Source organism: Cygnus atratus, chromosome Z (genome assembly GCF_013377495.2).
Source record: "Cygnus atratus isolate AKBS03 ecotype Queensland, Australia chromosome Z, CAtr_DNAZoo_HiC_assembly, whole genome shotgun sequence".
NCBI lineage: Eukaryota > Metazoa > Chordata > Aves > Anseriformes > Anatidae > Cygnus > Cygnus atratus.
The window spans coordinates 20191689-20219045 of NC_066396.1; the positions used below are offsets into that span (position 1 = coordinate 20191689).

Sequence of the window (27357 nt, forward strand, 5' to 3'; positions counted from 1 at the left end):
TTTCAAGAATGACCAGAAAAAGGCAATCCACAGGCCTTGGAGAGGAATCTAGATAGATTAAAGCATTAGGCAATCTGCAACAGCATGAAGTTCAACAAAGGAAAATGTTGAGTGCTGCACCTGGGATGGAGCAATGCTGGACACTGGTATAGACTCGAAGACAAGTGGCTGGGGAGAAGCTCAGTAGAAAGGGACCTGGGGGTGCTGGTCGACAGCACGCTCAACAGGAGCCAGCAGTGTGCTCTGGCAGCCAAGGGGACAAACTGCATTTTGGGGTGCATTGAACACAACACAGCCAGCTCATCAAAAGAGGTGATTCTCCCACTATATTTTGCACTGTTGTGGCCTCATCTTGAATATTGTGTGCAGTCCAGGGTTCCCAATATAAAATGGATATTAAGGTCCTTGAAAACATCCATAAGAGGGCAGCAAAGCTGGTAAAAGGGCTGGAAAACATGTCCTATGAGGAGAGGCTGACACTGGGATTATCTGATGTAGAGAAGATAAGGCTCAAAAGTGACATCAATGCTCTCTGCAACTTCCTGAGGAGGGGAAGTGGAGAAGGAGGTGCTGATCTCTGCTTCCTAGGAACCTATAACAGGACATGTGGGAACAGCACAAAGTGGCACCAGAGGAGGTTCAAACAAATATCAGATTATCAGGAAAAAAATATTTACTCTGAAGGTGGTCGAAGAGTGGAACAGGCTTCCTGGAGAGGTTTTTGATGCCCCATGTCTGTCAATGTTCAAAAGGAATTTGGATAATGCCTCCATTAACATGATTTAACTTTTGCTTAGTCCTGTCCTGTCCTGTCTTACCCTACCCTACCCTACCCTACCCTACCCTACCCTACCCTACCCTACCCTAAAGAAGTATAGCTAGCAGGTCAGGGGAGGTGATCTTTCCCCTCTACTCCATGCTTGTGAGACCCCACCTGGAGTACTGTGCTCATCTCTGGGGCCCCCAGCCAAGAGAGACATGGACCTGTCAGAGGGGGTCCAGGGGAGGGCCATGAAGATGATCAGAGGACTGGAACACCTCTCCTATGAAGAAAGGCTGAGAGAGCTGGTAGTGTTCAGCCTGGAGTAGAAAAAGTGTCAGAGAGACCTTACAGTGACCTTCCAGTAATTAAAGGGGGCCTACAGAAAATATTCAGAAGAACTCTTTTTCAGGGAGTACAGTGGGGATGGGTTTTAAACTAAAAGAGGGTATGTTTAGATTAGATATAAGGAAGAAACTCTTTACTCAGAGGGTGGTGAGGCACTGGAATAGGCTGCCCAGAGAAGCTGTGGATGCCCTATCCCTGGAGGTGCTCAAGGCCAGGCTGGATGGGGCTTTAGGCAACCTGGTCTAGTGGGAGGTGTCCCTGCCCATGGCAGGGGGTTGGAACAGGGTGATCTTTAAGGTCTCTTCCAACCCAAGCCATCCTCCAAATCTATGACGTGGTAAATCTTTTCTCTAAACACCAAAAAACTCCAATTACAAATAAATGGAATCTTTTTCTTACGAATATTAAGAGTCACAAATTGAGTTTGTATTGCTTGCATTGAAAAGATCATAATAACCAAGAAATCTGAGTTCTCTTTAGTGTTTTGATACATCACTATTGATTGTCTCTAATATTCTGTCAAAGCTAATACAGTGCATAAAAACGTGAAACCCATGATATCCTTACTTTCACAAAACCACAGAAACAAATACAAGCATAAATAAAGAAATAAACAACTACCCATTTCTTCACATGGGTGATTATTCTCTTTGATTTTTATAGGCATTTCTTGTGGCTGGAAAGACATTAACCCCATGATAGCACAAAACATACGCTAAAAGTATTTTATAATGTACTTACATATCACTAGCAATGGAGGAGTTCCTAGACATGGACTTTGGAGAAAGGTCATAGTCGCTGTCTGACCGGTAAAGGAAAGACTCCCTCCGTTGACTGTGGACAAAATTTGCCTGAAGAATTAGCCCTGATCCAGGACTTGTCATGGGATCCAAGGGACTTCGTCCCGACGATGTACCATTGTCTACATCGAAACTGCAAAAAGAAAGGAGAAAAAGATTTATGACATTGACACAGGAGTTTTGAAAATAATGAACACTCTTCTGGCAAGTCATCACTAGGCATTTGCTTCTATATAATTATGGGGAAATCATGACCTGCCCAGTTCCACTGCTAAGGCAAAACCAAGGCACACAAGAAATAAACTTTACAACTGCTTATAACCAAAAAGAGTAAGTCTGAAGGAATATAAATTTGGTAGAGGAAAAAATGCAAACCACTATTAGGAATATAGGAAGCTATATGTATCTTTGCATGCTGAGAACTCATGAGCTCTATACCTGAAGAAACATGATGGTGCATTATTTTATTCCTCATGCACCATTTCTCCTGAGCTGGACCCTCATTACCCTGACTCCCACTGGAAGGCAGCACAGTGCTCATTTGTTATAGAGTACGCATCACTCATATGTCATTACTGCTCAAACACTTCAAGAAGGTATTTTGGCTTTTCTCAATAAACCAAGCACTGGAGTGGGATTAATGTGTATGCATGTTCTTTGGCATGTTTGTATACATTAGTGGGAGCTCCTATTTTACAACTGAATTGAAAAAAATGACCTCTACACCCACTGCCAAGCATAGTGGCCATTTTTGGCCATTTTTGTCTTACGTCTTTGAACTTTACAGTTTTGATCCAGCACTTCTAGTTATTGTATTTGGTAGCATGAGTGGTAAACAATTTTACAGTTCCTAGGGAGCACTGCTGTCATGAGGGGCTGAAGTAAGATAGAGAGATATCATGGGAAATGAAAGAGAGAGAGAAAGATGCTCTTTCACATAGTCCATGACAGTTCTGAAAAGGGCTTTGAAAACAGTACAAAGACCTTGAGTGGGACTCTGCAATCAATTAGAAAACAGTGCAGGGTGAGTAGTCTGGATGATGTGCTCATGGCAACCCATGTTGCTTAGCAGCCTGATCTCTGTGTCTGGTACCGAATGGAGTCTTTTAGGAGCACATGGCTCAGCTGCTAGATTGCAGGTGTTGTGCCATCTAGTGGTCACAAATGTGTGGATTAGCAAATTTATGTCTGCATCTGATAGGGTGGAGCAAGTTCTACCCAGCCAGAAGTGGAAGGGGACTTCTGTTTTCCTGGTTGTTTGAGTCTCTAAAACTGATGATCAATTTTAGTTTTACATCATAGGAGAAAAGGTGTGTATAAGACCTTGGTTTATAACTACTAATCATACTAACAGGAACTTAAATAATACTGGTAGAGCACATAGGAATGGGGGATGAACAGAGGATCTATCACGTGACTTTTTAAGTATCAATAAGTGTTAGTATGCGTTTATAACAAATGCATCTAAAACAGACCTTTTGAAAACAGTGTTCACATGAAGGACAGACACCATTTTCATTTATGTCTAATGACAGCACGTCAGCCATTGATTAGACTTCAGCCTGGCACAGCAGTGTCACAGCTACTCTCTATACTACCTTGCTTCTTGCTTCTATCTGCCACCTAACTGAGGCTGTAGTGTCAGCAGCAGTAAAGTTTCATTTTCTCCTGTGCACGGTAAGATTAGCTTGCAATGGCAAGATTAATGGCAATGTCATTTCAAATACATATATAAGCTGAAAAGCTCTAAAGCAAAAGTTAAAAGTGGGATGGAAATAAATGAAGTTAAATGTAAATCTGTCTCAGCAGAAAAATATTAAATAAGAAATTTCTATCAAATTGATTTTCTTAACAGTGGATTTAATTATTCAACTGAATAAAAGGTTGGATTTTATTGAAGTAAAGGAACAAACGGTTTTGTTGGCGGATTTGTTTCTGTTTTCCTCACTCAGATTTGTGCACATATGAATATTCTATTAGCAATCTTATTTTTCCTAGTCAAACACCAAGGCAGGCTTCTATGAATAACTCCACTGTCAGGTCATAAAATACTGACCATAACAAAATTTAGAAGTCTATTAGATAAAATCACAGAGATTTGAAATCTGTGGCTTGCACCACCAGATAACAGCATGTGCAAGACTTGCACAAAGTTATTGTGATAGGAACTTTATCCTGTGATACTGTATTGTGTCCACTAGATGGGTGTCAAAAGTAACGAAATGGATTCAGATATACCAGCTAGGATCTGGCTTATATCACTCAACCAAAATGTCTTTTATTTAAATACCCATCAAGAAAAAAGAAAAAGTCAGTACTACAGCAAAAGATGGAGTGTGAATACAACACGGGTGTACCACAAACACGTTTGTATAACAAGTTTCTCAAATGCTACAGTAGTTAAGTGTCTTGTTGAGCTTTTACTTACTGAGATGTGTTAAAACTTTCAGACATAAAAGGTTATAGAAATCTAAACGAAATATTTAGATTGCTTTTAGATAGAGAATGTTTTAGTACACTGAAAATCAAATGTTACTTTGGCTGAATCATGAGTCTTTGCAAGAAATGGAGCTGCTGATCATGTTGCATCAAATGAAGAGAGAATCAGAATGGGGAATTGAAGTCTCATACACAAATGGTTTCTCTTTCTGCACGCATGCAACTTAAAAATAAATAAATAAATAAAAGTTTAAGGTAAAAAGTGGACAGACTCTCTAGTTTGCCTGGGCAGAAATTGCAGAAAATCAGCTGTGGCTGCTTCATATTTATCTTTCTGCTCCTGTTAAATTTTAAAGTGCAGTGAGAATATGTTGTGAATTAAAAAAAGTGCACTGTCAGTGACAACCCAAAAGTTATTCTCTCTGTAGCATGCTCCTCTGCCTCCTTACACTTTTGGTGGAGGGGGCTCCTTTTACAGGAAGAAGGAGCATGGAAGTTGTTAATGAAGGTGCCAGAAGTTTTGCCACCTTTTCACAGGCAGAAAGTGCCCATTTAAAGACTGGTGTTTCCACTGCTGATCTGCAGCCAGCTTCAGGCACTTTGCATGACATATGTAAAGCTGAGCTTTTTTTTTTTTTTTCTGACAGCAGCATCTGACACAGAATGCATCACAGAAACTTCTACATTGAAAGAGCTTTACTGCAACTCCAGAGATACCAAAGCTACGAAAAGCCAGTGCTGATTCAGCAGCTTTTGTTTGTGCATTTCCACAAAATACTTTATGACATACTGGATACTGTTTATCCTTAAGTCTCCCTTATTCAGTGTTCAGTGATAGCAAACATGACATGAGACGAAAGATTAGCCTTTTTTTTTTCCTTTTTTGGCTATTCATTGGGCTTGCACGTTTTGACCACTGAGCATCATCTAGGCTCTGGACAGAGGTGGTGAACTCTCTTGAGCAACTTGTAAGCATTCATAGCTGATTTTCCCTGTGCTCCCAAAAGGAAAAGAAGTTCTAACATCATAAGCAATCTTTAGGGAAAATATTGATGATTTGCTTCAGGCAGTACTGGGAATCTTTGGGTTGGAAAGGTTCAGAATCCTAGATATCTTATCCTAGATAAGCACTACTTCAGTGTTAGCAACTGCACAGTTTCCTTACATGATGAAATAAACCCTCTGTGGACTTCTTTTCAAGTCCTTAGAAGACTCTCTGCTACTCTCTGCAAGGTTGCTAAAAGGAAAAAGGAGAAGGTCTGCGTACAAAATATTGCTTATAGCTACGTAAGAAGTAATAGCATCATCATGAATATTCACAAGAGCTCGTAACTGAGGATGCATAAAAATCTTCATATTGATCTTCCTTATTACTGAGAGCTTAGCAACTTAATATTTTTACTGCAGTTCTGTTTTTATTGTTTGCACTTTTGCAGAGAAGTTAGCAATAGTAAAGGAGAGAACAAAACAAATTCTACCCCAAAATGAAGAATTTACAAGACTTTGTAAAAATACAAATTGCACTCCTAATTAAGTCTCTATCTACCCTCAGCCTCTCCAGCCTTGGAAACTATCATGAGGGAAAGAAATGGGATCCAAAATAATTGATCTTCTAGGGACATCTTATCTTTCAAAGCCATCTTTAAAAATGATAGGGCCAATCAAGACATGAAGAAATAAAGTTTCTTCTTCTCCTGACACAGGAGTCTATTGTTCTGGTGCAAAGCAATTTCTCCAAACACCGACCTGCTCAATGACCTACCTACCCATCTCAATTTCCTCAATTCCCAAACGTTCTGTCCTGTATTTTCACTTGGAAGCACAATCCCACCACCAGAACAAATGCATAGAAGCTGTAATTCACTGAAGCTATCACAGAAAAACTGCCCTGCAGCAACTGCCTTTGAGCAGTCTCATTTCAAGCAAAAGCAAGGTAATAAATCTTTCTTTACATCTCCAAGAAGAGAGCAAGTTATTTACAGCTTCTGCCTCAGGCCAGAAGCCCACACATGGCAGCCTGTAGATACTAGAGAAAGGGAAGGATCAGCCGATCCACTCAAACGCAGAACCCTAATTTGTAACTTGGATTATTCCTTGGGCTGAGAAAACCTGGCAGAGACGCCAGCTGAGGCATCTCACCTGGACAGCCTTCATAATGAACAGTGGCAGAGAAAGCCCACAGTGAACCCTTTTCTAGGGTAGTTCAGTACAAAAGCCCTGGGTAGGGAAAGGCTCTGTAAGACAGGATATGACAGGCAGAGTGTGTTCTTAGACCTTGTATACATTAGTTATTGTGTATCCTGGATTTGTGTGTCCCAAATCAAAGCAGGGCAGTTTAAACTTTTGTTCTTAGACGTGATGGATTTATTTTGCATTGGTTATAGTTCATTTTATCAGGACAGACTATTTCAGCTACTGTGGAAATCATGCCAACTACTATGACCCAATTCTTAAAAAAAAAAAATGCACAAAGATTCTTGAAATATTGTCATTAGAAAGCATTTTGGGTAAGGTAGACACCGATTCTATTATATTAATTTTACAGTTCTCAGTCAGAAAAGGCAGTGCAAGGAATAAATGAAGACAAAGACATAAGGCCCTTCTTCTGGAACAGAGATTATCTGTTAAGAACTGAATTTTCATTTATGTATTTTAGGGAGTTAAATTCTGCTTTAGCTTATAGACAAAATACATTCACTGTATTCATTGAATTAACTGTCTGTCCAAAGATTTGCTAATATGCCGAATTAATATTATAATTTCTTTGAGAAATACTGATTTTAGACACATTTTACATTAATTAATGAGACTGGAAAAACACTTTATGTTTTTATGATTTCTCTTGGGCCTTTTTATTTCTTATTAATAAACTAAGCATTAAATTGAGACAACAGCTAACTGGAGTGTAGATGTTTAACAAGTTAACCTGCAGTATCAGAAAAAAAAAAAAAAGTAAAAATAAATCAGAGTACTTATATAACTGAATGGTAGGTCTGAAGTTCATTTCTTACATTAATTCTCTGTCCAGGGCTTTTCAAAACATTTCCTGTCTGACAGTGGAGCAGGAGAGATCGTATTTGTTTTTCACTTCCTACTTTTCTTTCTCCCTCCTCGCCCACACCTAGTAAAAACTAAAGAGTTGAGGAAAGGGCTGGGGGGTGGGAGGGTGGGGAAAGGGAGAGAAATATTTATGCTGACAGTTTAGAAGAAATATTGTATCACCACTCCAGAGTTGATGGAAATAAATACATATTATATACGATCTAACTCGTGTTTTTATTTTCTCTGTAGCAATGTTAACAAAAACTTTTACTTTTGTCACTTGCATATATGGTTAGTGAGTTGTAAGCAAATTATATAAACGGAACATATGATCTACATCTGAATTTTCTTTTACCACTGTAGATTTGAGAATTCAAGCCAACTACCTACTTGTGGCTTTGGATTCCCAGTTAAGTGATTCAGCAAGCAAGCCCCATGATTAACTCCATTTTTAGATACACTGTGGATAGATTTTCCAGTATCAAGACTGCAAGCAAAAGAAGAAAATGTATCACTTCATGAAATTTCCTTTCAGTAGCAGAACTTGGCTTTTTCTCTTGGCATACCTGTTTTGGGAAATTAATTTTAGAGTGTAACAAGGCTTAATGCTAATATTAAAAGCCCAGAGAAAAGGCTGATAGAACATGTTAGATAAAAAATACACTGAAGCAAAAAGATTTATAAGAATTAGTCTACTCAAACATGCTAGTAAAGGAATTCCAACTATCTGTTCAAGTTTCCTTCTCACGATTTTCTAGGAAAAGAGACTTAGGAAATGTAGCCAAGCTCTCTAAAGAAACTGTTTTATGTTCTGTTATGAAGTTTCCAACCAAGGAGTTTCCTGCGATGACTATTCCTTATCTGGGGGGACTTTGCTTAGAATGGTCTTGTGATACTGAATTCAAGGCTTACTTCTCATAAAGTCACATCATTATTCTTAATTATACGCCAGTGCTCTGCGTATTTGGCACACAAGTCTTTAAAGGCTTTGTTGCACTTATTAAGTCAATTTGCTTCTACTCAGCCACACTAGGACTCTTTTTATGATTTCTTTTATTCTTTCCTCAGGGATGACCACTCTTCACCCAGCAATCTTTATTCTCTGAACTTGGCTCTTGCAAGTAAACACCTTCCTACTAATATGATGTATAGAAACAAATCCCAGATTCTAGATACTGTTACACACAGTTGTTTTGATGTTTCTCTGAAGCTGAAATACTTGTCTTATTGCAGCATAATAAAAATGCAAAGTAAAAAATGTGGGAGAAACAATATGTAACATAATTTCCAAGATATTTGGGGAATTGTTTAGGCTTAAACTTGTTTTAAGTTGCTATGTTTTTTTTTTTTTTCTCTATAGTAATCCTACTAGGACCATTTCCCCACTTTAAAGATAATAAAAAAAAAGGCCACCAACATATTAACAGTTTTCCCCAAGGCTTCTGGTGGTCAAGGTCTGAATTAGGAAATTTGCGGAGTATATTGAAGAATCAGAGTTCTTTCAGGATAATCTGAGGTAATAAAAGCTAAAAAAAAAATCTCTACTTAATCCTAGAAGTGCAGTATCAGCAGGACTGATGGTTTTCCACTATATTATTGTCATTGTTTAATTTACAGTCTACCATCATTATTCACTTAAACCATTCCTTATTTATGTCTGCTCTTATTTTCCTTAAGATACCTTTTCTCCAGGCTGTACATATTAAAGTGCCTTCAAACATGTTTTAAAAAATCACTTCACCTAATTTGTTCAAGAAGTGCTCAAAAAACTCTTTTTCTTTCTGGGTTGAGTTTTGATCCATCCAGCTATCCCTGCTTCTTTTTCTGCAGCTCTACTTTCTGAGCTGAATCTGGACACTGGGATGAGTGTTGGAAACCAGCCTGCACTGGGTGTGAGAATATAGCATGTATTTAATGCTTTTCACATTGTTATTAATTTTCTCTAATTTAAATGCATTGGAATGAAATCTCAGAGTATTTCAAAATATTGATCTAGCAGTTTATTAAAACATGAAAACCATCCATTAAGCTTACTGACTAATCCTAAAATGCAGCTCCCCTAAGATATTAGTGGAAAGTCTTTCCTTCAGAAAAACCTGGAATATAAACATGAATGTAATGTTATGTTTGAGAAGCTGGAAGCTGCCACCAAAGCAAAATCCAATGCGCTGGAAGTGCTCAGCCCCATTTCAGTGAATCCAGTCAGATGTCATTATGAGAATAAGCCAAACTGCTTTTACGTTTTTCCTCAGTTAGTTGTGTGATAAAAAGTACATATGAGAAGAGGCAGTTCCTCAGAAATAAAATATTTAAGTTAATATCCTGCAGTATTGCTGAAAGCACAGAGAATCCAGGAAATAGATACAAATTTTCCACAGGGCTAACACTACCAAGAATCTGGAAACTTCCTGAAAAAAACTTCCAGAAAACCTTCATGTAGAGCCACAACAACAATAAACACTCAGTGAGGTCACGGTTACATGTACCCTGTGCTTAGTGTCAGGGATCTCTGGAAAAGAGTACCCTAGACAGAATATGACTGGAGAAAGATGTTGGAGTTGATCCTCACTCTTCCCAGTTCCTAGAGAATACCCTACAGATAGAGAGGTTCCAAAGGAGAGGAAAGTACAACCTTCGTGACAAAAAGTCACTTCCCTCAGCATCACCCAGCTCATAATTATTAAGTCTTTAGAACAATTGAGCTCAAGTTAACCTGTGCTCAAAAAATGTCTCTTCCAGAGAATGGATGAGGGCTGTGGACAGAAAGGATCAAATAGAAGAGAATAGCCCATTTGATTTCAGTATATATGTATATATGTACCTGAGGAGAACATTCACCATCAGCTCAGGACTGCATATAAAGAAAGGGGGAAAGAAAATATATTTCTCAAATAGTATATATATATATATAGTATTAAAAAAAAATCTGGAACTTGTTTTATAAGATGTTTTAGTTATTCATATTTTACAGTAGAGATTAAGCCAATTAAGCCAAGTGTCTGCAATATATATATATATGTATATATATATTTTTTTTTCTGATTCTGTGAACATCTTCATAAATTTCAAAATTTATAAGCTTAGGCCAACCTTAACTCAGTCACCTCATATTTCTACGTTATAAAAATAAATAAACAAACAAACAAATAAAGTGATACTATATATATTTTTTTAATAAACTCTTGCCTTGCTCAGGGTCTAAAGAGGGCTCTGAGTAACAAGCCCCTGTTAGTGGGATTCTTGTCTCATTCAATGCATAAGGTTGGTACTGAGTGATGCAAAGGACTAGAGAAAGGTAAAAAGTGCTTTTATCATCAAGAAAGAGAAACAATCTTTGCCCAAGCTGCAGAGCACCTGATACTGAACTAGCCACTCACACCAGCTTCACCATGTCACTAACTGCGTATTTGTCAGTCATGAGGTATCCACTCTGAAAGGCTGTTGCTTGAGTTGTATGGCGTCACCACTTGCAAACACAAATGAATTCAGAATATCTCAGCAGCTACTGGACAGACCAAAGGTCCATCAGATGCACTGTTCTGTTTCCAGTAGTGGACAAAAATGAATGACAGTGTAAGAGGCTAAGAATGAGCCACTAGAGGTGATATGCACCCAGTACTCTCCTAGCCTGTTCTCTCACACTTTCATGCAAACTGTTCTCTCACACTTTCATGCAAACTATGCTTTGAATATGTGAGTCATTATATGCAAGAAAATCAAAGAAATGAAGTGTTAGACATCTCATTTTGGATATACACTTTAGGAAATACTTTCACTTTAATCTCTGCGTTTCAATTCTCTTTATATTAAGTAAGGAGGATAACACTTCCTCATACTACATGTGTGATATGCAAATTAATTCAATCATGCCTGAGAAGCAGTAAGATATACTTATGAACACCATAGAAAAGCCAATGAAAACACTAACTGCTTTCCCTGTAAGGCTAAACAGCAGGTTGTCAATAAAGTATGTTACCATATAATGAGCTGCCACATAGGACAGAATACAGAATATCTCATTAACTGAGTTGCATTCATTCTGAGGACTCCAAGTAAAACCACAATGAAATCACGTAAGTAAAATCTTTACCAAAATATTTATGCACAACAGGATTAAATAAACATTCCTAAGTCAATCCTGCTGTTGGTATTTCCTTCTCTTTTGCTTGATTTTTCAACCATAATAACATGCATACAAGGTTATAGTCTTTATGTTTCTACATAGCTGGAGAGATGTTTTCTTGCATGGCCTAATCTCTAAACTCTTGTCTACACCATTTTTTTCTCTCCAGTTTTCTTTTCCAGGCTACTGTAATGCTATCAACAGCTACTACCGGTGGACCATCAGAGATTTCAGACTTCAAGTGCAGTACTGCAGGTTTGCTTTCTAATGGTTAGTATCTAGAAGAACAAATATGCACTTCATTTTGGTTACAATACAAGTTTGATTAACCTCATCTTCTACGGACTTCAAGATCACTAGAACATCTCATTCATTATTTCTTAATGATTGACTAGTATTGTAATATTTCTTACTTAAATCCTTTGTACCCCTATATTTGTGTGTGGGGTTTCACTTCCTGTAAGATCCTTATTGTGCACAACTGTTGGGTCAGAAAGCAAAAGTTATAAATACAGTGCTTTAACTGTTAACAAGATATAGAAATATTATGTGGTGTAAAATTACTACACATATTAAGCAACTCTAATTTGTTAAAATACCTGAATCAGCAGAAGTCTACAGGTTCTGAAAAACAATTCCCAAACTGATTTGCAGCAAGAACAAAACAAAACACTAGCTGCTACAGTCTTCATGATGCCACACACACAGCTAAGCATGTCTCACAAAAGAAATGAGTCTTTCTCTTGAAGGATGCAGTAGTTAAAATGTCAGCTTACACACTTTACATGAAACAAGACATTTTTTTTTCCAGTATTAAACAAACTTGGGAACACATTTTCAGTGGGCTGAAATAGGAACTGAAAAAATACTTTTTTTTTTTTTTTAAACGTGAGTGATCCGATGAGCCAAAGCTGTTAAAAAAATAAATAAAATCACTATACATTGCAAAATAAACTCTAGCACTCTCCTCAGAAAGTGATGCCAATACTAAAATTTGTAACTCAGTCTGCCATGTACAGAAATACATTCCTATGAATCTATGAATACATCCAAGGACAATTCAGGGTTTTCCCATCAATTATAAAATTATCTGTAAATGCAAGCCAATTTCAGAGAATGAATTCTGTACTCCAGCTCACATTAAGAAACTGGGAGGGAAACAGGTGTTTCTTATAGAGGTGCTTATCCACCAGCCATACTCCCTGATGGAACTGCTTCTTCTGCTGCCACTCTCCATTAGGAAAAGCATGTTGCCTTTCATCACCCATCTTGGGACTCCACAAACCTTCGGACTAGTACTGAAGGGTTGTGTGTTTAAATTGTCAAAAGCAAAAAATAAATAAAATAAATTAAAAAAAAAAAAAGTCAATCACATAAAGGCATCTACCATTAAGGTATTTCCAGTTTTTGAGAAAAAATGTGAATGATTAATTTCACTTTGTGAAAAAAAAAAAAATCTGCTTGGCAATTTGATTCCAAAAGCCTATTTTCTTGATATTGTCATTACTAAAATTGGGACAGGGCATGCCATACTTGTTGGCGCCAAGGACATGATCATATTACTCTGGAAACATTACAAAATGAGTAATGCAACAGCCAGAGAAGGAGAAATGCCAGCTTCTATCCCCAGTGGATTCAGTCAAAAAAATAAAATAATAAATGCCAGCGTAACATTTCTTCCTTTGGAAAAATATGTCTCCAACTACTTTTCCCTGTGATCGGGTTATTTCACCCCGTGAAGTGTTCCCAGGAGAATTAATAATTTTGCCAAATAAAAAGTGTTTTTCAAGAAGTTCTGTTCAGCAAATGGCACAAAGCTACATGCCCAAAGCTCTGGTAAGCCCATCACACATGTGCACATGGCGTTATACGTCCTCCCAAGCAGACACAATTATACATGCACAATCAGTCATCATGCCTAGCCTATGATCCTGGAGCAGAATTTACAAAGTCTTTGGCTCTTAAGGACAAATCTTAAGCAGAAATGGAGCCCTCCTGGCAGCCAAGGGAGGGGCCGTGCTATTTTCCTCTATAAGCTATCAGGAAATTCTTTGTTTCATTCTTTTCTTTTGCAGGACTGAAGCAGGATAATAGGATACAAAAACACTTCTTGCACTAGATGAGTCATCCTGAGTGAATCACTTTATCCCCTTCTGTGCTTCCATTTTCCTACCTGCAAAATGGATACTTTGTACAGTTCTAAGAGATCTGGCCTTTAAAAAGATAAAAAATAAAAAAAATTGCAAGGGCTAAAATTAATTTTATTGGGAATAGTAGGAAGGGCTCTGGAAATATCAAAAACATTGCTTTTTAAGAACCTATCAAAAGTGGATTTGGAGAAGAAATTTAGTTTTAACTGTTTTACTCACAGGAAATATTTGAAGGAATAGGAAGAATTTGAATGAAAGACTTGCTTATTTACTTGTCTTGGTATTTTTACTTGCAAGACTCATCATTAAAAAGGGAGTAGAAGATGTTAGATTGGGTATTTCTGTAGTATTTGGAAGCAAACAGAGGGAATAGTGGTAAAAAAATATGTGAAAATGTGAAAACAAACAAATAAATAAACCTCACAAAACAAAAATTATCATAAGAAGTTTTAAGAAAATAAATACTTGTAAAAAAATCTTTTTTTGCTTCAGGCCAGAAGTTCGCTCTTTGGAAGTTCAAGGTCCTGACTTTGCTCTTCATCAGGCCCAAACTCCTCCAGATCACCAGCTCTACCATGGAGTGGTCGCTGCAGCCCAGACTGCCTCCAGTCTTAACATCCTTAATGAGTTCATCCACACTGGTGGGCACCAGGTCCAGTAGCACTTCTCCTTTGGTTGGTTTTTCTAGTACCTGGACCAGGACATTACTAGGAGGTAAGTCTGAAATGAGATACCGCTCCTAGGCTGCACAGGGACAGTACAACAGCAAAGAGGTTCAGAATGCTAATCTCACAATTACTGTTTACCAGGATTATTATGATAAAACATAATGTGATACAGAATATTCACACACCCAGAAAAATCAGCAGTCAAAGGTGGAAAGGACTGGATATGTGTGGAGAGGTGAAAAGAAATACAACAAAGGATCCTTATCCTGAAAACCCATCAATATGTCAATCAAAGAAAATTCTGCCTACTAATACTTTTCATAAAGGAATGAAGAAAAGAGATATGCCAACAAGCAAAAGCACATTTTCTTCCCTAGTTAAAACAACCACATTGGACTTACTATTAACATTTTTATGTTATTATTGTATTTCAACAGTCTCTTCCAAGCAATTTTGAACTGGAAAATAACTTTTCACTTCATTTTGTCATTCTGGATTTCTAAATGCCAAGGAATATTTCAGTTAAAATAACATCTAATTTTGAAGCAAATTCCTCAATATTCCATGACTGCTATCTGAAACACGTTTGAGAAGGCAGAGAGACCAGATGGCTAATCTTAATGATAAAAGATTTACAGTGTTTTGCCTTCAGTTACAAGAATGATATTGGACTTCTCATTTCTAGTATCAGCAAGATAGTAGGAAAATAATGACTGGTTAGGATATTAATTGACTTTAGGTGAGTGACCAAAATGTTCTGAAGAACTACTAGAAACAGAAAAACATAAGCTTCCCACCCATCTTTAACCATGTAATGATACTGATAGCATAAATAAGAATTTACGTTTTACTATTGCATAATTCTGACAGTTGCAAATGCACAGTATCAGCAAAGTCATAAGGTCATTTTACTGACACAGGGGAGAATGCATTTCTGAGATGGAGAAGCTGCTTGGACAAGATTAAAAACTGTGATTGCTTTACAAAACTTTTCCTAGTTATTCATTTCCAGCTTTTTCCAAGAATGGAAATTCCAAGAAGAAGAATACATTGCTTCACAGCTGCAAATGCCCAGCTTGCCAAAAATGCAAATGCAATCACTATCTATGAATCAAAGACAAATGATGGAACTGTTGACGAGTAAGGACTTAATGGAAACTTAGATCTCTAAAGCTGAAAGCCAGTTGCCTTTGGAAGGGCCTCATATGCCATGTTTGTAACAGCAAGCAAGTAAGTTATAAACAGGATGGTACCAAGAGGAACATAATGATAAGAGGTTTTTATAGGCAATTGTGGTATTCAAGTCAGCACAAATGCTAAGATTTTATGAAGGTTGCCACCACTGCTACTACCAGAGGTTCAAGGAATGCTTCCTAACATCTTTCAAGCTCAAATTTCTGGCCTTTAGGGAACGGAAAATAGATGTCAGTAACTAAGTCGCTAACCACAGCGTTACTAAGCATAAAAACAGTTCTTGTGCCAGTATCGACTGAGTCAGTTCTTTTTACGTTTTCTCAAATGTCCTGAACCCTACAAGGCATTGGACCCAAATGGTCATTTCAGTCCTACTGAAACATAGGCAAGCATGGGTCTTTCCTTAATAATATGGAAATCAAAACAGACAGCACTGAGGTGACTCATGAGATAACAGAGACATTAAACCAAAGACCAAAACACACATTGGCTTAGTAAGCATTTCCAAGGGGATATATCAGAAAATAAACTTCTGCAGACTAGGCTGGAAAGGGCACAGGTTAAATATCGCTGAGCCAGCTAGCATCTTTTTCAGGCTCATTAAAGGAAGGGTAACTGAATAGTTTGCTTCAGAACTAACATAGAACAGGTTGAATTTTTAAAAAGCAATTAATTATGCAATTGTCTATCTACACTACAGCAAGTTTTGATACAGGGGTACCACTGATTTTGATCCATGCGTTGTTTTACCATGCCTTCCAAAAAATATTCTAACTTTTGGAAGATGAAAATTTTTGTTTGTTTTGACATTTTTTTGTTGTCTGTTTTTCTCCCCCCCCCCCCCTTTTTTTTAATATATATAAATCTTTATAATCTTTCATTGTACTCAAATATAGTGGAGATATATATATATATATATATATATCTCCACTATATTTGAGTACAATGAAAGATTAATATCACACCAATTTCCTGGTAAAATCCTGTGGTAACAGCCTGCTAAACAGACTCACTATCCTCAGGTTCCAAATCACTGACTTCTCTCTCTTGTGAAGCTTATCAGTATGTTTTGAACTTCTAGCAACTTGAGACAGACAACAGTATCAAATCAGGGGACACACACAATACAGAAGGGGAGAAGGTAACTGTAGTAAGCTCTTTGGATGGTGAGTGTCTCCTAGACTTCAGGAGTAGCTGGCAAAATGGGACACTGAACAACGAGCAATAATATCAAACCTGTGCTTTTCAGTTTATTTACAGCGTAGTTTTTCTTGTGCTGCATGCTAGTGAGGGAGGAATACTGTATTTCAAATTTCATAAGTCTGTTCACTAAAGCACAAGGAAAGAACTGAAAATTATGAAAGGTGATGTAAAAGTAGATTTACGATACTGAGTAATTAGTGGACAAAACAGCCAAAATGATCACTATACCAGACATAAACCGAAAAACAGCCAGAGTGACTCAAGCAGAATGTTTTCTCCCTGACCACACAAAAGACACATATCTAATTTCTCATTATCTGACTTGTACAGAGGTTCATATTGTAGAATAGAGAACGAAAAGGAGTCAGGGAAACCTTACTGTTTTCCAATATGAAAAGCAACAAATCACAACAGTTTCTTACACACACCCAATTCCTCTTTTCAGCCACATTTTCTAAGAAAAGCATCAGTTCTAGTTTGACTTTTTCAGAATCAAAAAAAAAAAAATTGTGAAACAGTGGATATTAGATGTATATAAATCCATGGAACTTTGAAAAGAAAGGAACAAGGGACAGAATATAGGCCAGGAAGGAAAGGAAATCCAAACCCAATTGTCTGGTGCTGTAAATAAGCATTTGCTGAATTTACAGTATAGAGTTTCTTCCATTTAAACCGACAGATTTGTTCAAATAAACAAGAAGCCAGAAACTGCCTGAGCAGAGTCTATTTGAAACAGCAGATTGTATCGTATGAATTGTTTGACATCCAGGTGGTTTAATGATTGTTAAGAGATAAAAAGAAAAGTAGGAAATTAAATAATTTTATAATTATAGGATATTTCAATTTCAGAATTCAATATCATTTTAAGACTATAGCAATCTAAAAGTGAAGGAGACATGAAGAAAATCTGAAATTTGTTTGGAAGCATTAGCAACATCTGCCTAAATGTCCATTTCAGCCTAGCTGCCTTGCTACAAACTGCTTTCAAGCCGCACTTTAACAAAGCATGCTCAAGTGGATCAGTACTTTGTATATTTTTAATTTCTTTCACATCACTGGACATGCTTACAAGAAACCTTACATTACAAGAGAAGTATGTGGAAAATGCCCGTTTTTTCAGTGTAAGTTAGGCCTTACGGGCCTTAGTTCTATTTCCACTCTGCAAGGATACTTTTTTTTTTTTTAACCCTATCCATTATTGACGTTCTTAGGGTAATTATGTGCAGGTTTCTGTTTGATATTCAAAGAAGTAGGTAATACCAGCAAAAAAAAAAAAAAAAAAAAAAGCAACTTATATGGCCTATACTACTGAAGAATGTCTGCTGATGAGTATAACCAGAACAGCTACCAGCAGACATATTCATTCTACTGTTATTCTCCTGTTTCTTGGCATTTTCATTTGTCAGAAATTTTCATAAATGAACATGCAAAATTTTACCATTATTGAATCTGTCAGGCTATCTGTTGCCTAACATTTTTACAGCAAGTTCAGGCCTTCTGACTTTTAAATATTTAATTCATCATATTTCGTTCTACAAGCCAGGGATACACCTGTCAACAATTTATGATGCAGTTTCAGACATAACAGACTAAGAATGATGAAAAACTGTAGACAGGAATTGGACAAGATCTTTCTAGCATTTGAGAAACGGAATTTCAGCCTATCGGACATCCTTCCTCTGCATTTCCTTTTTCCTATCTACAAGAAAACCCCAGCAGATAAAGGTCTTATCATACCATCTTTATACAAACCATGAGAAATAAATACACACATGAATCAAGAATGAGAAGTAAATAAACAAAACAAAAAGATGTGTTTTGTTCTCTAAAAAGTTGCTAGCACCACTTGGAGAAACTTCAAGAATGTTTAGTTTAATTACATGGGGAAGATTTACAGCATCAATTTTCACAGGCATCCAAGTGCGGAAGTGAGTTTCCGTAGAGAGTGACTGGGAGATGGCCCAGTGGACAGCTGGAAGGACCTTCCTGTGTTAGTATGGCACTCCAGATTTTCTGAACAGCCCTCTCGATGTACATCGTTTTTTTGTATTGTCTGTTAAATCATGGGTGACAATTTGTGCATCTAATTAGCAGTTTAAGCGTATCTCCCCTGCTGCAGATGTATTTTATACCTAGCAGTACATGGGGGGTCCTCCAAGCCCATGGACTGAAGACTGGTTGCAGCTTGGCAATGGGAGCATGTGTGACTTCTATACCTGTTGGGGGTAACGGTGCCTGGGACCAAACTGCATGGTCCATCTGAGCTCCAGTGGAGGAGTGAAGCTCCAGGAAGATAGTACCATCCCTACTTAGGTCAGATCTCCAATTCTTATGGTTCTTGCCCACATGGAGATTTTCGTATGCAGACTGTGTATTTGAATATAATAAGACATAATTGTTTCTTTACTTTTCCTTTTGTGTATTCAGCAAAAAATAAGTGCACTAGAATGTGGGATTGACTTTTAAATAGTGATATTAAAAAAAATAAAAAAATAAAAAAGATCTTTTTCTGACCTTTTAATTTTTGAACCTTTGGATTCAAATGTACAACCTTTTCTATTATCAAGTCACATATTTTGAAACATGAGAACTGAATTGTTCAAGACTGTAAGACTTGATTTTGTACAAAAATGTCTGGAGCAATGCCAAGTGGAAAATAATAGAAGTAGACAGATTTTTACGAATTAAAAAGGCTTAACTGAAACAAAAGTTATGATGGGGGGAAGAAAATAGTATTTACACATACAATTTAATTCAAACAAAACTGGCGACAGATGGTAGTAATAATATTACAAATTGTTAAGACAAAAGGTGTCAATTATTGGAAGTGTGATGCACTTCATTCGGTCATATACACTATAGGCAATACAGGCTTTATAACACTGGCTTTTCACATGAAATTGAAGAAACAATTTCTGAGGGCTAAATTGTATTTTTGGCACAACTGGAGTGCTTGGGAAAACTGAAATACAAAACCAAAACTATACTATATACATATGTCATACTATATAACATGTACTATATGCTGTGTATAGATCCATACACATTCACAAAAGCACATTTGTCAAAATTTACAGGCATCACATATCTGAAGTACAAAAAAACTAACAGAATTTATCTGTTATTAAAATAAATTCACTTAATTTCCCAATGTGTAGTACTTTAATAATCACTGTTCAAGTATCTAGTGATGTACATGTTAATTAAACAGAATTTTAAGTGAAACCTGTATTAGGAAAGCTCCCTAAGATTCTCCGTTACAAAACATAACGTATCAAATCTCTTCTCTTTTTCAGATAACCATCTCTAGTAATTTAAATCTTGTTCTTGATCTTTTGACTGGCACCACTAGCAGGCTTCACTGTTCTTTTAGTACATTTTATTTGTTATTTCTCAGAGTATAGTAGATGTTTTTTATAGCATCTGAATATAGATGCTATAACATGATGCTATAGATACTGAAATCTAGAGCTCAAAAGCAAGGCATTTACAACATAACTAGATTTGTGATACAGTAATAAGTGTAACAAACAGCATAGGAGAGGTTGAGCAAAGAAGGATGAAAGCTGCAATAACAATTCTGCAATTGTTCAGTTTTAGGTGTATAAATACATATTTTATATGAGGTTTTGAAGGCAAAAACTAAAATAATGTAGTTTATTTTTCATGAAATTATGGTAAAATTAGGAAAATAATGGTTTTGTTGTAGCCTCACAAAGGCAAATTTTCTCAACATTCAAATTAGGAGGGTTATTTCAAACTCACTTAGATTTCAAGGTAAATAAGGAGGATAAAAGGTATGCAAAAGTAAAATGGGGAAATAAAAGTAAACTCAACCTGAGGAGATGGACCCTAAATAGTAAGGCAAATACATAAAAGTATGACAAGAGGAATGTAGGTGCTGGCTAAGTCATTGAAACATCCAGTTTCAAATGACAGCACTTCACACGAGCTTCAAGTCATAACGTACATAAGTTTCTGAGACAATAAAGATGATGATGAACAGAAGGTTCTAAGAAGGAAGATGATCTTGTCTAGAGGATGCTTCAGCACAGCAGCTAAGTAGGTTTGGTAATGATTGGCTGTTTTTTCTATATATACCTCTTGGAACGAATTTCCTAAAAGGGCTTGCCTTGTTATCTGCCCTGATGTTTGTGTGGGTGAATGCTGGCAGCAGTTATGAGATGCAGTACAGGACACCACACAGATTTAATCACTGGGGTTCAGAAGGCAACATCATCCACCCAGCAGAGCTGGCACCACTGTGCTAGTTTTGGCCATAAGATATAGTGCATTCTACAAATGTAGCATTGATAGCCTTTTTGCTTTGAAATGTGTTGTGGCTCAAAGGAAAATACAGCTTGAGTCCTACTGGACTAGATTTGTATATACTTTTTTTCCAACTCTTTTTTTTCATCTCCAAGAGAATTATAGTGCTATTTGTTTGTAGAGCTTCATATAATCACACATAGAAATTTCTTCACAATGTTGACATTTGAAGAATATCATCTTACTGAAACTTTTTACAAGAGTTATTGATACTGTTAAAGAAATTTGAGGATAAATTTCAAAATCACCCAAACTTTTCTTTATCCAAGTAAAACATTTTTTTTTTCTAGTTTGACACGATTTTTAATTCTAATAGTTGATTTGAATACAAATTTTAAATGGCTGAATTGATATAAAGCATGATAAAATTACTGAAATTATTTTTTTCAGCTGATCTGCCCTGAATTTATTTTGAGGTCTTTGACAAAAATACAGTTATTCATAATTCTCAAGCAATCTTCTTCCTTTTTTCAATGTTTAACTCTTTCATACAACAGGAAAAGTCCTTCTTAAATATCTATACCCCAAAGTATTTTTAACTCAGTGCTTGAGGTTTTGAGTTTATTACTATGAGAGTAATGTAAAATAGCACCATTAGGTGCTGGTATAGAACCAGAAAAGAAATGGAGAAGCAAATTTAAGACATCAGTTCCTCTCTGTACTTCTTGAATACTAGAAAGAAAGGTTAGATGAGCAAAATCCATTTCTGCAGCTTAGCTTCCAAACTATACACTGTTCTTCTTTTTATATAACCTATATGAAAATGTTTCATAATTTTTGATGAAAGAATAAATATTTAAAATACCGTATCATACTGTAGCCATGCACCTATTTACACAATACATGCACACCTCTTCACAGGATCACTAACCTCAACGCTCAAAGGAGTGCAGAAATCTAGTTACATTACGTCTTTAGTAACATGGTTTATGAAACATGCTTTATTGCATATTAGCCTGAATTAAAACCCATCAGAGCTGAAATCTGATGGGAATCACAGTAACAAGGTTAAGTCATTTCTGCTGTCATCAGAATGATGACATTACTGTTCAGTGAATTAATGTATATGAAGTGACTAGATTTTGAGCACAAGATTCTTTGAATATTACTTTCATTCTCGTTGCTGTGTTCTAACACATTATATTCCATACTGAACTTCTGTTTTGTACAAATACTTTCCTTATATCATAAAATAATGCTACAGTTACTAAAGATTGTGTATTCATCATAAGCTAAATTAATTTCATTAGAAAGAATTAATATAGTTAAATATGCACATTGCAAATACCCCTATGCAAGTTAGATTCCATTTATATGTATTAGTTATATCCAGGGGAGGTTTCATTGATAAAATTAGTGGCATCAAAAGCACATCTCCTTCTGAGGTAGGCATCTAAAATAGATGATATGCTATACCCTGAGAGCAAATATTTCTCTCCACTGAGAGTGTGAGGTTACAAGTTCAGGTATAGACACGGCAGACATCTACCTTTCAGTGAGCTGAATCTGGTCTGTTACATCTTACAATGAAATTGTGCTTCTCAGAGAATTGTGTTGGAAGAAATATGTCCCTCATCTTGGAAAAAAATGCAGCCAACTAGTTCAACCATGTGTAATGGAAGGGAATAAAAGGGACTGTACTTCTATCTAGGCACTTCAATATTGATCCAGATTTGATCATTTGGGCTACCTCTTGTCCTCAGTTGAACCAGCTGTAAATAAGCTTTGGTCATCCAAGTTGAGCTACCCATGAAGCTTGCTACACTCTCCCTTGTGCAATGCTAGGGATAGAAACCAAAGTGCCTCATCCCCATTGGCCTCATGACCTGGTGAAATTTGAACCCATAACCTGGTAATCTACATATGTGCACAGGGAAAGGTGTGAGAACAAACTGTGCTGTAAAGATGGGACCTTGTCTCCATGAAAATTGAGAGTGGATTATTTGGACACTGAAATGAATGGCAGAAAACTAAATCATGTGCTTGCATGTAGCGAGATAAGAACATTATGTATGTTTTTTTTTTTTTTTCTGGAGAAATTGATGTAGCTTGAAAGATTGCATTTCTGAGGAAGCGCCCTTTCTTTGCTGGAGTCAAACTGCCATTTGCTGTCTGGCAAGTCTCACAATACTTTTTGTTTGTTTGAAAAATAATAATATTATTTCAAGACAGCAGTTCTTATCACATTCATGTTAAAGTAATTGAATTTTATGTTGGCAAGGCTAATACTTCTGCTGTAGAAAAATTCAGAGATGAGACCATGCCAAAAGTTTGTATTGTCAAGAACAAACAGGGAAACGGTTCTATAAAATCACTGATTCGATTTGCAGTGGCAGAAAAAAGGTAACTATACTGGGTATCGTCTTAAAGGGTACTTAGGAAAAAAAACAGACAATTTTGTCACTGTATAAAAACCTTGGTGTGCACATGTCTTGCGTAATGTCCCAGTCTGGTCTCTCTATTCCAAGGACACAGTGGTGTTTGAGGAAATATAAAGATTGGCAGCTAAAATGACCAACGAATGGAGCTGCAGCCTTATTAGGAAAGTCTAAGAAGGCTATAACCCTTCAGTTTTGACAGAAAAAATCCTAGAAGGTTATGGTTTAGCTTTACAAATAATGCAGTTGGTGGATAAAGTGAATGCAGTATCCTTCATCAAATGCCATAATGACAAAACTAATGGACACTTTTTGAAACTAGTAGGATGTAGGATGCCTGCTGGAAGCACAATAAAAAAGTACTTTCTGACTTGGCTGGTACGGTTGTCAGAAGACTGTGGAGGAAGACAGTACTAGCAAATTCAAAAAGGTTAAACAAATCTGTCGGCAGCAGGTCCTTAGATGGGCTCTCAAGGAAACAGGCAAGGATGAACCCAATAGCATCCCTAATACAATGGTAGAAACTGGACAGGCCTTCATGTTCTGTTGCCACTGCTGAAGAAAGAATACTAGGCTACGACTACTTTTACTAGAGAAAATAGTATTTCTTCTATTGTATTTAGAGTACAACTTTAACATTCCACAATCTGGAAGAGAGTAAAACACTGGCTGTGCAGTGTTCCTCATTAGCACTGACACTGGGAGAATAAAGAAGAGCACACATATCATCACAAATTTCTAGGGCCTTTGTGATTTGGGATCCACACTGCTTATGAAGGCCTATTTTGCCAAATGAATTCAGCTATGAATTCCACCAAAGTCAAACTTCATGCAGAAAAGGTCATTTTTAGCTTGCAAGCTTTGTTCAGCTTTTACATATCCCCTAATTCTGCATGCCACATTTAGTACTTCAGCATCCCCATGAGTTTGGACACTGTGTAGCTTGCTTTGAGCTTTCCAAATGGACTGTATTCAACCTCTTCAGCTACTAAATGCATAATTGAAAATTATGTAAGCTCCCAACCCTCTTTTGTTCAAGAGTGGTTTCATAAGCTATGGTAACAGGAGACAGGTAATATTAACAACAATGATAACAGGCACCCACCTCCCACAAACAAACATAACACTGGAGAGGGAAAAAAAAAATCATTAAATCCAGGAATACAAACTCCTGATCTCTTCAGCAGTCTAGTGGTGTGCATACTGTCAATATAATTCACAGTTACATTTATATACTATTCTCTGCCCTGTAGACAAATATTCTTTCAGGAATATTTTTTGCTGTTGATTTTCCCAGGACTGGGATTCCTAGTCTGCAAGTCATCAGTTACTTCAGATAGAGGCCTGATGCCAATAACCTAGAGTTATACAACTCACACAATGGCATTTATTATATATTTTTATCACCTTCATACTGGCAATAGGCTTGCTAGCACCAAGTGATTAACAAGTATTTAAACTGCTTGGGGCTACTCAGTCTCTAAACAGTGTGATAAAGCCACTGCTTCCTCGTGTCCCTTATAGGCAACTGACAGAGGTTGCAAAATCGTCGGCGCTTGTCCTCGTGGGGGACTTCAACTTCCCGGATATATCCTGGAAACACAACACGGCACAGAGAAAGCAGTCTAGGAGGTTTCTGGAGAGCGTGGGAGATAGCTTCCTGACGCAGCTGGTCAGTGAACCTACCAGGGGTGGTGCCCCGCTAGACCTTCTCTTCACAAACAGAGAAGGACTGGTGGGAGATGTGGTGGTTGGAAACTGTCTTGGACAGAGTGACCACGAAATGGTAGAGTTCTCTATTCTTGGCGAGGCCAGGAAGGGGACCAGTAAAACTGCTGTATTGGACTTCCGGAGGGCTGACTTTGAGCTGCTCAGGACGCTGGTTGGCCGAGTCCCTTGGGAGGCGGTTCTGAAGGGCAGAGGAGTCCAGGAAGGCTGGGCGCTCCTCAAGAAGGAAATCTTAATGGCACAGGAGCGGTCCGTCCCCACGTGCCCAAAGACGAGCTGGCGTGGAAGAAGACCGGCCTGGCTCAACAGAGAGTTGCGGCTTGTGCTTAGCAGAAAAAAGAGGGTTTATAATCTTTGGAAAAAAGGGCGGGCCACTGAGGAGGACTACAAGGATGTAGCGAGGCTGTGCAGGGAGAAAATTAGAAAGGCCAAAGCTCATCTGGAGCTCAACCTGGCTACTGCCGTTAAAGACAACAAAAAATCCTTTTACAAATATATCAACGCGAAACGGAGGACTAAGGAGAATCTCCATCCTTTACTGGATGCGAGGGGAAACCTAGTTACTAAGGATGAGGAAAAGGCTGAGGTGCTTAATGCCGCCTTTGCCTCAGTCTTTAGCGGCAATACCGGTTGTTCTCTGGATACCCAGTGCCCTGAGCTGGTGGAAGGGGACGGGGAGCAGGATGTGGCCTTTGCTATTCATGAGGAAATGGTTGGTGACCTGCTAAGGAGCTTGGATGTGCGCAAGTCGATGGGGCCGGATGGGATGCACCCGAAGGTACTGAAAGAACTGGCGGAGGAGCTGGCCGAGCCGCTTTCCATCATTTATCGGCAGTCCTGGCTATCGGGGGAGGTCCCAGTTGACTGGCGGCTAGCCAATGTGACGCCCATCTATAAGAAGGGCCGGAGGGCAGACCCGGGGAACTATAGGCCTGTCAGTTTGACCTCAGTGCCAGGAAAGCTCATGGAGCAGATTATCTTGAGGGTCATCACGCGGCACTTGCAGGGCAAGCAGGCGATCAGGCCCAGTCAGCATGGGTTTATGAAAGGCAGGTCCTGCTTGACGAACCTGATCTCCTTCTATGACAAAGTGACGCGCTTGGTGGATGAGGGAAGGGCTGTGGATGTGGTTTACCTTGACCTCAGTAAGGCTTTTGACACCATTCCCCACAACATTCTCCTCAAGAAACTGGCTGCTCAGGGCTTGGACTGGCGTACGCTTCGCTGGGTTAGAAACTGGCTGGATAGCCAGGCCCAGAGAGTTGTGGTGAATGGAGTCAAATCTGGTTGGAGGCTGGTCACAAGTGGTGTCCCCCAGGGCTCGGTACTGGGGCCGGTCCTCTTTAATATCTTTATCGATGATCTGGATGAGGGCGTCCAGTGCACCCTCAGTAAGTTTGCAGATGACACCAAGCTAAGTGCGTGTGTCGATCTGCTCGAGGGCAGGAAGGCTCTGCAGGAGGATCTGGATAGGCTGGACCGATGGGCTGAGGCCAACTGGATGAAGTTCAACAAGGCCAAGTGCCGGGTCCTGCACCTGGGGCACAACAACCCCAAGCAGAGCTACAGGCTGGGAGATGAGTGGCTGGAAAGCTGCCTGGCCGAGAAGGACCTGGGAGCATTGGTTGATAGTCGGCTGAATATGAGCCAGCAGTGTGCTCAGGTGGCCAAGAAGGCCAACAGCATCCTGGCCTGTATAAGAAGCAGCGTGGCCAGCAGGTCTAGGGAAGTGATCGTCCCCCTGTACTCGGCTCTGGTGAGGCCGCACCTCGAGTACTGTGTTCAGTTTTGGGCCCCTCGCTACAGGAAGGACATGGATGTGCTCGAGCGAGTCCAGAGAAGGGCGACGAGGCTGGTGAGGGGTCTGGAGAACAAGTCTTACAAGGAGCGGCTGAGGGAGCTGGGCTTGTTCAGCCTGGAGAAGAGGACGCTCAGGGGCGACCTTATCGCTCTCTACAGTTACCTTAAAGGAGGCTGTAGCGAGGTGGGGGTTGGTCTGTTCTCCCACGTGCCTGGTGACAGGACGAGGGGGAATGGGCGAAAGTTGCGACAGGGGAGTTTTAGGTTGGATGTTAGGAAGTACTTCTTTACCGAAAGGGTTATTAAGCATTGGAACGGGCTGCCCAGGGAGGTGGTGGAGTCACCATCCCTGGAGGTCTTTAAAAGACGTTTAGATGTAGAGCTTCGCGATATGG

General features: G+C 38.4%; 1 protein-coding gene across 3 annotated transcripts in view; it reads right to left on the bottom strand.

Annotated features, from left to right (window-relative positions):
* PDE4D (phosphodiesterase 4D) overlaps positions 1-27357 on the bottom strand; it is a 654770-nt gene that overhangs the window by 129671 nt on the left and 497742 nt on the right. For all 3 annotated transcript variants that reach the window (XM_035553451.2, XM_035553452.2, XM_050716136.1), the window contains one exon: positions 1850-2041. In XM_035553451.2, the coding sequence (XP_035409344.1) occupies positions 1850-2041 (192 nt within the window). The remainder of the gene's footprint in view (positions 1-1849; positions 2042-27357) is intronic.